At 37.8% G+C, this 15,664-nt stretch overlaps 1 protein-coding gene across 1 annotated transcript; it reads right to left on the bottom strand.

Annotated features, from left to right (window-relative positions):
* Window positions 1-2,231: 2,231 nt before the first annotated feature.
* On the bottom strand, window positions 2,232-13,592 carry psmf1 (proteasome inhibitor subunit 1). The gene is made up of 7 exons (XM_041815846.1): window positions 13,374-13,592; window positions 11,495-11,647; window positions 10,929-11,011; window positions 10,612-10,803; window positions 7,376-7,429; window positions 2,880-3,041; window positions 2,232-2,678 (listed from the first exon to the last, which is right to left on the bottom strand). The coding sequence occupies exons 1-7, from the start codon at window positions 13,500-13,502 to the stop codon at window positions 2,627-2,629; spliced, it is 825 nt and encodes a 274-aa protein (XP_041671780.1). The 5' UTR covers window positions 13,503-13,592; the 3' UTR covers window positions 2,232-2,626.
* Window positions 13,593-15,664: the final 2,072 nt, after the last annotated feature.

Genomic DNA, 15,664 nt, shown 5'->3' with positions numbered 1-15,664 from the left:
TTTCTGTCCCTGCAGCGTCTCCGTCTGTCTCCATCTCCTCTGAGACAACGAGAGATTTATTACCTCCACCTGACACCTGGAGACACCTTGATCAGTAAGTGACTTTAGAATGACTTCTCCCAGCAGCCTCAGTGACCACGGGGCCCAGTGTGTTCATTTGTTTCTGCTGAGTGTCTCTTTATGCAGCTGTAGAGAAGACATGGATGCTACTGTACTACAGACACAAGGCTGTCCTCTTCTCTGCTCCATTTACAAATATAAACAGATTTTAAAAACATCAGAGACCACACAGCTGGCTGCTCCTCAGGAGTTTAAAAGCAAAAAAAAAAACAAGAAAAGGAACCTGGGATGATCTAGTTATGTCTGTGTTCACTGCAACCTTTTATTTTTACCAGAACAATATGTGTAAAAGTTCAACATTAGGGAGGTTTCTGCATGTTTTACTTTCTAACAACTTTCAGGATTGCGCATCTCAGCTGTGGCTAAAGAATCCACCATTTTTACATCTATAAAAAGAACAGAAGCTGTGCTTGTTTGGTGTCTGCAGGATAATCAGGAGCTTGTTGAATAAAAAGTGACGAGGATGAAGATTTGCATAAAATATTTAGTGGTTCTAAAGGAGCTGACGAGAGAAACAATCTCTGCAACAAGAGGAGGGTTAATGGAGGGATCAGCCTGTGAATGATGGGTCTGTGATAGAATGTTGGAATTATCTTTGTGAATGATGGGTATGTGATAGAATGTTGGAATTATCTTTGTGAATGATGGGTGTGATAGAATGTTCGGACCCTCTTTGGGAATGATGGGTGTGTGATAGAATGTTGGAATTATCTTTGTGAATGATGGGTGTGTGTTTGTGATAGAATGTTGGCACTCTGTGAATGATGTGTCTGATAGAATGTTGGAACCCTTTTAGGGGTTGATGGGTGTGTAGGTGTGTAGGTAAGGTATAAGCAGAAGAATGAAGTCAAAGTCAGAGGACAAAGAAAGGATCAGAGAAAAAACAGATGGAAGAAGAAGAAGAGGAGTAAAAAAGAGATGTGAATTCAAAAGAGAGAAATTAACAAATCAAGGAGTTCTACCATTAATGAAGCTAAACTGGGCTAAAGTGAGCTGAATTTACAGTGTTAGAGAGGCTCTGAATGCTGACGTCAATGTGATATTTCAGTTTATTTACTGCATTTATGAAAACATCTTAAACTCTGTTTTCACTTTGAGAATAAAAATATTCTAAATGCCTGTAATATCAGGCTGTAAACAGTGAAGTGGTCTGAATACTTTCTAGATGAACTGTGGGAAGGTAATGTTGGGTTTAGAGAAGGATACGTGGCAGGAAGAAGGATGAAAGATCTCAGATAAATAGAGAAGAAAAAACAGGATAGAAGAGGAGAGAACACGAGGAGAGAATAAAGAGAGAGAAAAGAAAGAAGGGGTTAAAACTAGGGGATGGAACAAAATAAATGAGAAAGGAATAAAGGCGAAAGATTGGGATGAGAGGAATATTTAAGGAGGGGGATGAGGAAGGAAAAAAAAGGAAGAGAGGACTGAAGCAGAATCTCCTCTACGCTCAGTGATCTGAATGACAATGAGGACGCTCACACTTATTTACATACGTGTTATAAATTCAGCAGCTCACAGATTGGTGCGGAAGAGCTCAGCTCTCTTATTTAAAGGGACAGTTCACAGATTTAAAGCCATTTTGTGTGGCATCATGTAAGATTTGAAGATTGGTGGTGCAGCCCCCCCCCCCCCAAATGTTTCCTGTCTTTCTATAGCTATCTTTTCAAAACAAAGAGAAAAGTCCAAATCAGTATATTGACCTTCATGCAAAAGGCAAGAATGGAATGTTTGATAACCTTTGGTGACATCACCTTCAAAGGCAAGGATGGAATGTTTGATAACCTTTGGTGACATCACCTTCAAAGGCAAGGATGGAATGTTTGATAACCTTTGATGACATCACCTTCAAAGGCAAGGATGGAATGTTTGATAACCTTTGATGACTACATCTACAAAGGCAGGGGATGGAATGTTGGTGAAGCTGGGGGCTTTTTCCCTCCATTTTTGCCAGTCGGCCATGTGGGTGGAGCTTGTGAGGAGCGTGGGTTTCCCTCAAAGGACAGTCAACATTAGGGAAAGATTGTTGGTATTACTGTGTTCTAATAATAATAGAGATGAAATAAATAAAGAGTTTTCTGCAGGAAGTTTTTCATAAAACAGAGACACAGATCTGAAAGTCTGGTGTTTTTATTAGAGGAATCAGACACCAAATATTTTATCACCCAAATTTTGAAGGTCAAAAATACAAACAAAAACTAAAGAACCTTTCTAATTTCTTCTTCTAACTTAAAATTCACAACTTAAAGATGTAGCTGGATGAACCCGAAGTCTGACAGGAAGAAAACATCAGATTTCTCTGTGGTTACGTTCCAGTGATGAGTATTGAACACCAGTTTTACATTAAAGAGAGCTTCTTCATGAGTTATTGATATGAAGTACTGCAAAAACAAGCTTTCCTCATAGAAAAACAACAGGGAAAAGGGCTGTATTATACTGAAGTAGTCAGTTAACCAGACAGAACTGGAACAATGAGGAGGTATGAAGAGAATGAAGAGGCTGCTGGGTACTACATGAACATGTCGTCGTATCCGGGCGGGGGCATGTGGTCTCTGTCCGGCCTGGAAAACATAAACACAGGTGAAGACCTAATGAGGGAGAAAAGCTGGCAAAGAGAGGCTCCACTAAAAAACATGTATTCATGTAACAACAATATCTCCATACACCTTGAGTTGGTGGTTGTGTCAGGTAACCGCTGCATAAGGAACGGCTCTAAAACTGTCGAGTGAACGTCCTAAAATGAAGTCTTGGGAGTGTCTCACCCCGGTCTGTGTCGTCCCACCGGTCCGAAGGGGTCAAAGCGAGCTCCGGGAGGAACCGCTCCGGGGGGTAGGATGTCTGGGATACCGCTGGATGGGTCAAAACCAGAGCGAGGATAACCTGACCTCAACGGGTCGACAATCATCCCGCCACCGCCGCGAGACCTGAGGGGAGCAACGAGAGGGAGAATGAAGAGCCTGATGTTCCTCTGAGGTACAGAAATAAATATCACACAGAACGAAATGAAGGAAAAAGGTCGAAACGCTGCTGCTTTCAAAGATTTTGACGCTAAAAACATGAAGGACTGCAATCACAGTTGTAGAGGGCCATGGAGGCTAGAAATGATTGGTAACTTCCAACAAGAAACAAATACAACTAATCAAAAGTAATAATCATAATGTATAATGTTAATATATTCAATACTGTGCATAACACTACAATACCAAATGAATCAATACATTACAATACCATATGATGAGGTATGATATGATATATCACAATAAAACTATTCAATACAAAATAGTGCACAACAATACAGCAAGGACAATTCTATAGATAGAATATGATACAGCAAAGAACGATATAATACACAATACAATTTGATACAATACATACTTTATATAATTCCAAAACGGTATGATTTGATACAATAAAGAATAATATCATACATTACAATATATACAAAAGGATACAACACAATACTATAATAGAATAGAATAAAATATGATACGTGTCATAACGATACAACATATGACACAAAACGATAGAAAAGGATACAACGTTACATAACGATACAATAGTATACATTACATAAAGATAGAATACCATATGTTGTGATGCAATACAGTAAGGCACGATACGTTATGTAACGATACAACCAATAGGATAAATCAGGGGTTCTCAACCTTGGGGTCGGGACCCCAATGGGGGTCATGAGACACTGTGAGGGGGTCACCAGAGGACTAAAAAAAAAGGAATATTTTTCAAATTACACCTGCCACTTAACATCAATTTGACCAAACGTTGATCCTTTTTAATAACTTTATAACACCAATTTTAGCATATTTTTGCCACCAAAAACCCATTTTTGTCCATTTTAAACCCACTTTTTCTGCCTCTTCTAAACCAATTCTTGCCACTTTCTCCCTTTTGTTGCCTCTGTTGACTCATTATTGTCTCTATCAACCACTTTTTTGCCCATTTTAACCACACTTAACCCATTTTTGCCAGTTTCCGATTAATTTTTTCATCCCAGTCCACCTAAGTTGCACCAATTTTTTGCACTTCAAAGCCTTTTCAGGCACTTTTTAATGCCCTTTTACAACTGTTTGAGCCCGTTTTTGCCACTTTTATCTAATTTTTTCCTTTTTTAACCCATTTATGTTCTTTTAAAATCCAATTTCATCACCTTTTCCATCATTTTTTGCCATTATTAACCAATCTGAGCATTTTTAACTCATTTTACTTATTTTTTTAATAGAAGTTATTCTCATTTTAAAAAAAGGCTATTTACTACAAAAAGTAATAAATACATTTGTTTCTTTGATATGAGTGGTTCTTATTCAGGGCAAATATAAAATATGTTTTTCACAGCTTAACTTCCCAATGGACCATGGTTTTGCTGACTTTCATGGGCCCTTGGTCTGTCTGGGTCCCAGAAAACCTCCCCCTTTATCCCTTTTATGGACAGCCTTGTCAGCACATGACTATTCTTGATTGATAGTTCAACCATCTTCAGGTACAGTGGGGGTCCCCGGTCTCTGGCACCTTTATTTTGGGGGTCACGGTCCCAAAAGGTTGAGAACCACTGGGATAAGGTACAATACAATACTTTACGATACGTTACAAATGGATTCCATATATAAAACATAATTATGGAAAAGGAAACAATATGTTACCTAAAGATACAATAGAAAACATTACAAACAATAGCAAATGATACATTATGAAAGGCTACAACTAGATACAAAAAGGTACGATACAATACTTGATGATATGCTTCATTGTGCTACAATATGAAATAAAACGATACATGACAATAGAAAATGATACAGTATGTTACACAACGATACAACAGGATACATTACAGATGGTGTGATCTAATGGGATAAGGTACGATACTTCACTTTTCATAATGCTACAATACAATATGATGAGGAACCATAGAATATGACGGCATGAGATCTGATCAATGCAGTACTATCCACCTTATTCCTAGCCCCCATGGTACTTTGTGCAAAATGTGGGTGTTCAAATGGGATAATATTATTTTTCCGCCCTCTACCAGAGAGGACAAAGTGAAGAAACGACCTCAGATAACCAAGACAAACATATTTAGCTAACTTTATTAGCTTCGACTCAGTATTAATAGACAATCGTGTTTTGTTAAAGGAGTTGAGACTCCACTTTAATATTTCTCTATTTATTTACTGGGGGGTGCTGAAATTCTTATTTTCCACCTAATCCTCTTAAATGTGGGAATTATGTTGATTTTACTATCCATGACTCAAGTTGTAAACTCTTCAGTTTGGTAAATCTCATGTTCTGTATTAAGGATTAATAATAATTTAATATTAAAAGAATCCCATCCCGATGCATTCAGACAGTGAACAGCATGTTTACAACACGGCTGAAGACAAATTTAACTTTGTCATGTTATTGGTACCACAAAAGGAGCAACAGCTACTGACAGTTTAGAAATTATAATTTATAACTTTTAGCTTAGAATAATATTTATTTTATATCCTTTATGATTTATTTTAGGGCTTTATAGGGCCTTTATTTGACAGGGGAGGACAGTGGATAGAGTCGGAAATGGTATGAGAGCGGGTGCGGCAAGGGATTCGAACCCACGTATATGGGTCACACCTTAGACCAGTGGTTCTCAATCTTGGGGTCAGGATCCCCTTTGGGGTCATGAGACACTGAGAGGGGGTCACCAGATGCCTTAAAAAAACTAAGAATACTTTTAAATTACACTGTTGTCACTTCACACCAATTTGACCAAATTTGTATTCTTTTTTTATCACTTTTTAACATCAGTTTAGCCAGTTTTAGTACATTTTTGCCACTCATTTTAAACCCTCTCCATCACTTTTTTCCGCCTGTTTTTACCACTTCTCAACCAATTCATGCCACTTTCTGCCTATTGTTGCCTCTATCATCCACTTTTTACACTAATTTTTCACCCATTTTTGCCAGTTTGTCAATTTTTTTCCCCAGTCCACCTAATTTCCACCATTTATTTTGCACTTAAAAGCCATATCAGCTACTTTTTAAGCCCCCTTTACCACTCTTTGTGCCCATTTTTGCCACTTCAATCCAATTTTTGCCACTTTTAACACATTCATGTTCTATAAAACTTAAATTTCATCATCTTTTCCACCATTCTTTGCCATTATTAACTAATTTTAGCAATTTTTAACCAATTTTTATAATGTTTTTAACATTTACTACACAAATGAATAAATAAAGATATTTGTTTCTTTGATAAGAGTGGTTATTATTCAGGTTCAAATATAAAATATGGTTTTCTCAGCTTAACTTCACAATTGGACCATGATTTTGTTTACTTCCATGGATCCCAGTTTGGCTGGGTCCCAGAAAGCTCCCTGTTTATCCCCCGGCCTTGTTTGCAAATGATTATTCTTGAATGTGCATGGCTGTTTTCAACTATCTCCAGGTACAGTGGGGGTCCCAGGTCTCTAGCACCATTATTTTGGGGGTCACGGGCTGAAAAGGTTGAGAACCCCTGCCTTAGACCACTAGGCCATCTGCATGCCTTTAATTATATTTAGGTAGATGTTTGATTTACCAAAAATAAAGCCGTATTTACTACAGTGCAGATTTATTTCTGTAAAACAAGTGCTGTTGATGTTAAATCCCTTTAGTAAGCCGTTGGAAGAATCACGTTTTTGCTGTTATTGTTACCGTACTGGAAGCTCCACCCACATAAGGAATAAGGGGGATAAGAAATGAAACAATGCAATACAATATAAATGATACACTGTGATGTGCTACAAAACTAAACAAAATGATGACATATGATAGAAAAAGATGTGATACGATTGGTCCACAGAAGAACTAATGAATAAAAAAACAACACCCACATCCATGCATCATCTGTGCCTGGGTTTACAGATTCTGGTCTTCTGGATATCAAAATGTAAACAAACATCCTGAATCCCTCATGCATTAGACAGCAGGCTTTATATCCTCAAAATAAGCCCTGATTTAGCCTAACTAGAATATTACTGATCAAGAAAAAACATAAATTTAGCACCAAAAAACAAACGTCCTGAATTTCTGCTATTTTTGATCTGAGAGCTTTATGTTCAGCTGACAGAGAGCCTGAGGGCCACTAATCCTCTGTGTGTTTATGCCGACTGTTCATCCCCAAAATCCAGATTAAAACTGAGCTCTGTTTGCTGAAAATATATCTGAAAATCAGTTCTATAAAAAGTCATCAGGACGGTTTATTTATTAAAGGCAAACTCACCCAAACGGGTCCAGATCAGCTCCTCCTGCTGCAAACGGGTGCATGGGATCAGGCCTGAAACAGACAGAAAACATTACAATTCATGATTTTAACCTGGAGGTCTGTGTTTATTTAACCCTTATTTAACCAGGTTGTAACTGTGGATGTTTAAAAAAGGAGGCCATCTTTGGAGGGAGAATAAAATTACACCAAACATGACAGAAAAACATTAACAAACAGCTATTTTGAGCCCAGTTTTAACTAATCATGTTGTCTTTTTTTGCTTAATCTTGTTTTTTGTTTTCTCTTTTTTTGCTCTGTCATATAAATTCTCCTGATGTTCTTAAATGACCCTGAATATCTGCATGTCCTCTATAAATAAAGCTGCTTTGCTTTGACTAAAGCCTGAGTTTTAAGGTCTTAAATATTTGTGCCTGGCTACTATGATATTTAAGAGGAAACCTGTCTTTAACTGAACATCACAGACAGTTCATCTTTAACAGAGGAGTGATTAATGCAGGTTTTAGTCAGGTTCAGTCCTTTAAATGTCTCTCCAGTCATAATTAAGGTTTTATTTCATAAACTCTGATCCAGCAGCTCAGTATTAAACAAGTATAATCCCACTCATAATCCCAGTTATCCTGTTAGTGATTCTGATTTACTTTGAGTCCCAGAGACAGAGATGAAGACTCTTCACACCAATGATTCACAGCACAATGAGGCTTTTTGAGATCGCTGCCTAGGGCGGCTGCAGCTTCAAGTCTCTGGTTTTAATGGTATCAAAAGCTCATTTTATTCCTTTAAAACTGACACGTGACGTTTAGAGTGGCTGATATGAGGATATTTTCAGACCCAAACACAGCCGAGACCACCCTCATCAAAATCCCTAACCACCTCCTTTTAGAGAGAGATTCAAGGCTCCGTCCTTGGACCGCTTCTCTTTATCTTCTACATGCTCCGTCTTGGTCGCATCATCCACAAACTCGGTCTTAGCATTCACTTCTATGCTGATGATGCACAGATTTATCTAAATTATGTCCTGATATTTCCTGGACAATTTGGGATATGTGTATATATTGTATATATTTCAGACAATTTTACTGGAAATTTTAAAGAAATCTGCTGTGAAATTTTGGGGTATTTTCGTGGAAATATTGAAATTTTTCTCTGATGTTTGCAGGAAATTGGAAATTTTCAGGCATTTTATCATCAATTTCAGAAATGTATTTGTCATATTTGGGAATAAGTTTCTATACCTTTTGGAGGCATTGGAGTTGAAATTTTGAAATATTTTCAATGAAACTTGGGAAATTTGTTAATTTTGGGTGTGATGAAATTTCCAGGATTTCAGGAAATTCTAGGGAATTTGTTTGGGTGTTTAAAGGACCCTTTTTTCCCATGGAATCTTGGGAATGTATTTCTACATTTTGGGGGAAATTGGTTTGACAATTTTCAGGAATTTTTAAAGAAAATTTGGGGAAAAATTGTATTGAAATGTTCTGGCTTTGTAATTGAGTTTTACTGAAATATTTGGGGAATACTGGTACAAATGTCAATGATACTTTCTATGGGACACTTAAAATTTTTAAGAATTTTCACATATATATTATGAGTAATTTCTGTGGATTTCCACTTAATTAACACCTTTTAGTGTTAATATTGTTGACACTTGGTCTTTACCAGTCCTTGTGGCCCGTCATCAAAATGAGTCCCCCATCCCTCTCTCAATGACTGAAGACCCCCACATTTTAGCCAAAGCATCTGCTCTAAAACCAATCCAGGTCTGGATTTTCTGTAGAAGCAGGACCTTCAGGAGAATTATGGACATGGTTTTCGGTCTAAACTACTTCCTGATCAAAGATCATGCTGAGGTTTTAAACTGATCAGGTCCTCCTGATCCAAAAGAAGAGGTAGAGACTAAAATGTATTAGAAACAGAAGCTCAGGTCTCAGGAGGATAAATTATCATTTCCTCATCCATCACTCTTTGTCTCTCAGTATCACCTCCACACCTCCTCTGTCTGTTTCTTATTTTTGTTTATTTTCCCTTCGTCTGTCTTTGTTTTCACCTCCTCCTCCCTCCCCCTCTGGCCCTCCGTGGGGACAAGGAGGCGACAGCAGCGAGGTCGATAAAGTGCTGACATCATCAGGAATCTCATCTGATCAGGTCACAGCGAGGAGGAACGAGGGAGAGGAGATGACCGAGACGAGGAAGAGCGGCTGAATCTGACCTGGATCCCTGACAAACAAAAACAAACGTGTGGCGGTGGAGCTCGCCCAGCCCCGACCTTTAAATACCACAAATAAAGGACAATCCCACCAACAAAGAGCTTTAGTCAACATTTTCACAGATTTAATAACCCAGTCTGTTTGTGTTTTTTAGCAGGGACCAGACTGAGGATAATTCTGCACCTGAAAACCCTTGGGTTATTTATTTAGGCATGGCTTTGTTTGTGTAATTTTAGTACTCTATTATAAAGCCAAGCAGATAAACTATATTCTATTTTATTCATGATTTAGGCTCCCAACATACTTCAAAAAGATGATTAAGGTTAAGCAGTTATTGTGCCGCACATTGTGTTCAAAGCTGATATAGACTGATATTTACAGCTGATATAGACCAATATTTACAGCTGATGTAGACTGATATTTACAGCTGATGTAGACTGATATTTACAGCTGATATAGACCAATATTTACAGCTGATGTAGACTGATATTTACAGCTGATGTAGACTGATATTTACAGCTGATGTAGACTGATATTTACACAGCTGATATAGACCAATATTTACAGCTGATGTAGACTGATATTTACAGCTGATGTAGACTGATATTTACAGCTGATGTAGACTGATATTTACAGCTGATGTAGACTGATATTTACACAGCTGATATAGACCAATATTTACAGCTGATGTAGACTGATATTTACAGCTGATATAGACCAATATTTACAGCTGATGTAGACTGATATTTACAGCTGATGTAGACTGATATTTACAGCTGATGTAGACTGATATTTACAGCTGATATAGACTGATATTTACAGCTGATACAGACTGATATTTACAGCTGATATAGAAAATGGAAATCTGTATTGGCTAAAATTAATCTGCAAAAATTGGAATAAATTTTGAATGAATGAATACTGATTAGCAGATATCCAATGTCATGCCTCTCCAACACTAACATCTCCATGGAGAGATGTGTCCAACAGGTTTTCTAAATGTGGTGAGGGTTCACCATCATTACTGACCAGTTGGGCTGCGTTCCATGTCGAGGATGTCTGTTGGGGATCCTGAGGGGGTCGCTGTCGTCCTCTCTCCGCCTCTCCTCCTCCTCCTCCCTCTGACTCCTCCTCTCCGTCCTCGGTCCGGTTGTCCGGTCCTGAGGAGGCAGCAGCTGAGTCCTCACCTTCTCTGACAAACTGTCAGCATCCTTAAACACACTGGAACGAGACAAACAGTTTCAATGTTTTGGACTATTTAGACCATTTTCTATGAGTTCACCTGAAATGGTTTGATTTTGTCAGAATCATGTAAAACTGTGATATTGTGAAGACTCTGAACCTACCTTTCAAAGTTCTGCAGCTGTTCAGTGTTGATGTGATCGCTGATGTTCACTGTCAGGTCTGAGACTTGCTGTGTGCCGGAGTTCTTTAAACACATACAGAAACACGTGGTGAAGCAAAAACATAAAAAATAAATGAAGCATAAATAAAAGTCTGTAAACATGCTGTTGACATTATTGTCATTAATATAACTGAAGGTTAAATCAGTCTCTACACTTCATCCACAGGTGTGGAGATGGCCCGTGCTTTTCAATAGCTTTATGACCCACTTTTGGGTCTTGACCCACCAGTTAAGAACCAAGGAGTTAAATAATGATGAGAGAAAGAGAGGAACAAAAGCAGGGTTTGAAGAGGTGGTGAGGAAGGGAACAGAGAAAGGAAATAAAAGGAGGGGTCCTCACTTTTGTCCTAAAATATTTTTGGCCTATCTTTATTTTGGGGGTTAAAGGTGTATTTTTCTTAACAATTTTTCTCATTATTCTTTGATATAAGCAGCAGTAAAAGTCCAAACATCCTCAGACAAACACCCAGAAGTCTGTGCTATTTACATGTGGCCTTTTTCTCCTACCATCAGGTTGAAGATCAGGGTCGAGTCAACAGTGATGGCTTTGAGCAGCAGCTGGTTGTCCCCGTCTTTGGGTTTATATCTCAGACTGTACAGCTCTTTGTTACTGCTCCAGTCTGCAGGCAGCAGCTCTGACTTCTTATCGCCGCTACGAGCCTGAATGAAGAAGAGAGGAGAGATGGTCAAACAACTGAATCTTAAACTCTGATACGAAGAGGATGAGGGCAAATAATAAAACAAAGATTTTAAATGCATTTTTTTTTCTCAAATTCAGGGGGAAAAAAATCAGAATTTTTATTTTAATCTCAAAATGTTTCCCTTTTTAAATTCTATTTTTTTCTCAAAACCCCGATTAGTCCAAAAAAATAATCTTTCCCTTGACTTTTTATATTTTTCTCAGAATTTTAAATTTAGTCCCAGAGTTATATTTTTTCCTCAGAATGGGCTCTATGCACAAACTGCTTCCGCATTTGGCATTAGACCGCTCCCACACTTCCAGTCGGGAGAAGAGAATGGAGTATGATGGCAAAATCGCTGCAGTTTACTCACTGTTTGCATGAGTTACCTGAGCTGACTGTCAATGAGAGTTAAATTCAGCCAAAGATGTACATTGCAGCACGCAGCAACGATGTCCAGGAGTGCTTTTAACCTGTTTTTGAAACATCATTTTAGCATGTTTGGATGCCAAGCGGTGATGGCAGAGTAAACGCAAACAACAATCGAAACCCAAAAAAAAAACTAAACGGACAAATTAAGGCAGTATAGGAGGGTTTAGATTTCATTTTGGCCTAGCACGAATCGTTAGGCGGAAGTTGAGAACCGGTCTTATTTTCCACCGGAAATACGCCACCCCCTGCCGTGCATAGAGCCCATTTTATTTATAAGGTCAGAAATATACTTTACCTCAATAGCATATGTTTAATCCCAGAATTCTGACTTTTCCGCCTCAGAATTTGACTTTAATCGTACAATTTTATTATTTTCACACTCCTTTTTCTACATCAATATTCCATCTTTTCCTCGGAATTTGATGAAAAAAAAAATGCATTCTCAAAAATGTATTTCTCAGTGTCCCTAATCAGCCTCCGTAGATACAAATCAACCTAGGGGTCCTCCCAGAACATTTTAAAACATCCAGCACCTGTGATCAGGTGAATATTTAGGCTATACTTTCTAATAACAATGCTTAAAATCCGGTGTAAGCTAGTTTAGGATGACTATTATTAGATTATTAAATGTGTTATAAATCAAACTACAGCATTTTAATTCTGAATGAAACATGTCAACCAGAGACAAACAATGCTTAAATATGTCGATCTGGTCACTAAAGTTCATTTAAACAGAGTATTACATTCATTTAGGGAGCTAACGCTCATTCAGACAGGAGCTAGCTTAGCAGAGATAGCATCTCCTTAAAACGGCTAAATTCAAACTTTCCTCTAAATCTAATTTCAATAATAAAGACTAAAAACAACCAAACTATCTTAATGTGAACCGTTAGGAAATGTTCTTTAAACTGATGCATGTTTGATTCACTAAACAGGTACGTTATCATCCTCTGAGACGTTAATTTACAACCACAGAAGCTTCAGACTGATTCAACAATGTCAACAAACCAGTGTTGTGGTTTGAAGAGTTACTGTGCTATCTGGTGACTTTCAGCTGAGTCATAACGCATGTCTCGTAGTTTCATCTTTTCTTAAGGAACTAATATTTTAGTAAACTCCAGTTAAACATGCTCTAGTTGGAGCACTTTACTGATTCTGGGTCGTCGTCACGAACGACGCATTCACCAGAGTCACCAGTTGACACGGTCGCTCTTTACCTCATTACACCATCAGATCAGATAGCTTTTATCATGACGTTAGCTGATTTTAGCTACCTCGTCTCCAGAGCCGATGCACCTGTACCCGCTCTTTATCATCTCCCAGTGGACCAAACACACCACGGCGTCCTGTGGACACGTGACACTGCCACCGACACAGGTGTATAACACCTCCAACCCCGCCATGTTTACTGATTTAACGATCACAAAAACATCAAGTAGCGAATCAACCCGAGAAATGAAAACGAAAGTCCGAGGCGGAACGACGTCACTTCACCCAGCAACAGCCGGCACTTCCGGTCTTCGCTTTTCAAAGTAAAACGAGCAGGTAGAAAACAGAGAACGAAATAAAACAATACAATTGATTAAATCAGGGGTTTTCAAAGTGTGGAAGAGTGAGCCTCCCCTAAGAAGAACTTTTTCATTCGGTGGACCCCAACCAACAAAATGGATTCAAATTGAAAAAAAAAAAAAACAACAACATTTCAAACATTTATGTCTAATCTTTAAACATTTTTAACATTAATCTGCCTTTCCCTTTAATTCAGTTATAATGCCATTAAATACCCCTTTTTCATAATTTTTTGGCCATTTTACAACTTCTTTTTGCCTCTTTTGTTTCCACTTTCATCCCATTTTTGCCTTTTTTCCCCCTTTTTTCCATTTAAGCTACCTTTCATCTTTAAATATCCCTTTTTTTCCCTTTTTTTTTGCTCATTTTTGCTACGCCTTTTTGCCACTTTTTTCTGTTTTTTCCTTTTTTTTTATACAATTTTTTGTCACTTTTTGTCCGTTTAAGCTGCCCATTGCCATTAATACCACTTTCTTCCTTTTTTCCCAATTTTTGGCCTTTTCACAATTTTTTTGCCACTTTTTCCCAATTTTTTGCCACTTTTATCCACCCACCCCCCCTTTTTTTTTTAACCATTTTTGCCATTTTTTGTCCATTTAAACTACCCTTTGCCATTACGTACCACTTGTTTCCTTTTTTTTTTTTTTTGCCCATTTTTGCCACTCTTGACTGCTTTTTGCCCATTTAAGTCATTTTCCACTCATTTTTTTGTCACTTCTCATCCATTTCTGCTACTTTCTGACCATTTTTCCACATTTTCTCCCCATTTTAGCCCCTTTTCACCAATTTTTTGTTGCTTTTTGACCATTTTGCCACCATTAACCTATTTTTATTGCTACTTCAAGCTGTTTTTGCCACTTTTCACCTCTTAGATTTTGGCTTTTGCAAAGGTATTTTTCAAAAAATTTGGCTCTTTGGTTGAGTAACACTGCTCTATAGCATAGTCCCTATAGTAACTATAAGTCTATCCATTTTGGTCCATGTACAGCAGAGGGTCACAAAGCAAATCACCTTTTTCTGGTTTATGGTTCTGTGCCTCCCCTGAAGCTCTGTGGCTATCATCTAACCCTACCCTCTATCATGCTCATCTCCATAAAAAGATCATAAAGACAGCAGCAGCTGAAGACCAGCACTACTGGGACTAAAAACAACCAGGTCATCACGCATCAGATGATTTATTAATCTATCACCAATCATCCATCCAGTATTACAGGATTTCAAATACGTGGACAGATAATCAATATATAAATTAAAATGAAACGAGGACTTAATTCCTCCCTATCTGACACCATTACAAACCCTAATGGAGAATCTGTGATAGTTCAGACATTTGTTCCACTGCTGTTGGGACATGTTAATTGAATGAACTATGATTGAAACCCCTCAAGATTTAAATCTCTGATGATAAGGAACACTGTACTTAGATAATACATAGAAAAAATAAAAATACAAAACATGCAAATAATGAAAAGTAAATATTTGAATTAAGCCTTGTCTATTTAGTTTGTCTGTCTTTGTTTTATGTTTTCAGTTCAAAACTGTGAATTTCTGGCAACGTGAACCAGATGATTTGTGAAATCAGAGTGTTTAATCACCAATTAGTGTCTGATTGATAAAAATTAGTGACACATCCTCAAAAGATTCCAAAGCTCATAACCAACGAACTTTATTTTGAAAACGGAACGGAAACCGTGTGCTGCCCTATGTCTAACTTCACAGAACTTTGTGTTTTGATCCATCAAGTGAAAACTCCCGGGTGGAAACCATGCTTGGCTTTATAGTTCCTATCTGAAATGTGCTGATTAAGGATGAAGGCTAGACAAAAGTCACTACCTGTCTCTCTGCTTAGATGCGTTTCAAAAGCAGGATCAGTGATCTGGTAGAAATAAAAAGAAGATTTAAAAAAAACTGATGGCTGGCATGTTTTAAAGCAGAGCTGCACAATTAACTGTTTTATTTTCAAGAAGAATACCGTAAAAATAATAATTATGATAAT

Source organism: Cheilinus undulatus, linkage group 3 (assembly GCF_018320785.1).
Source record: "Cheilinus undulatus linkage group 3, ASM1832078v1, whole genome shotgun sequence".
NCBI classification, from domain to species: Eukaryota; Metazoa; Chordata; class Actinopteri; order Labriformes; family Labridae; genus Cheilinus; species Cheilinus undulatus.
The sequence above is the reverse complement of the archived record's forward strand: the minus strand, read 5'-3'. Positions and strand labels throughout refer to the sequence as shown.

What these genes read in the sequence shown, in the direction of transcription:
- psmf1 (XM_041815846.1), bottom strand. Translation starts at nt 13,502, where the DNA reads ATGGCGGGGTTGGAGGTGTTATACACCTGTGTCGGTGGCAGTGTCACG. An exon ending in CCCTGATCTTCAACCTGATG is followed by an intron (nt 11,012 to 11,494) that starts GTAGGAGAAAAA and finishes ATGTGTTTAAAG; the next exon opens with AACTCCGGCACACAGCAAGT. An exon ending in CATGGAACGCAGCCCAACTG is followed by an intron (nt 7,430 to 10,611) that starts GTCAGTAATGAT and finishes TGTCTGTTTCAG; the next exon opens with GCCTGATCCCATGCACCCGT.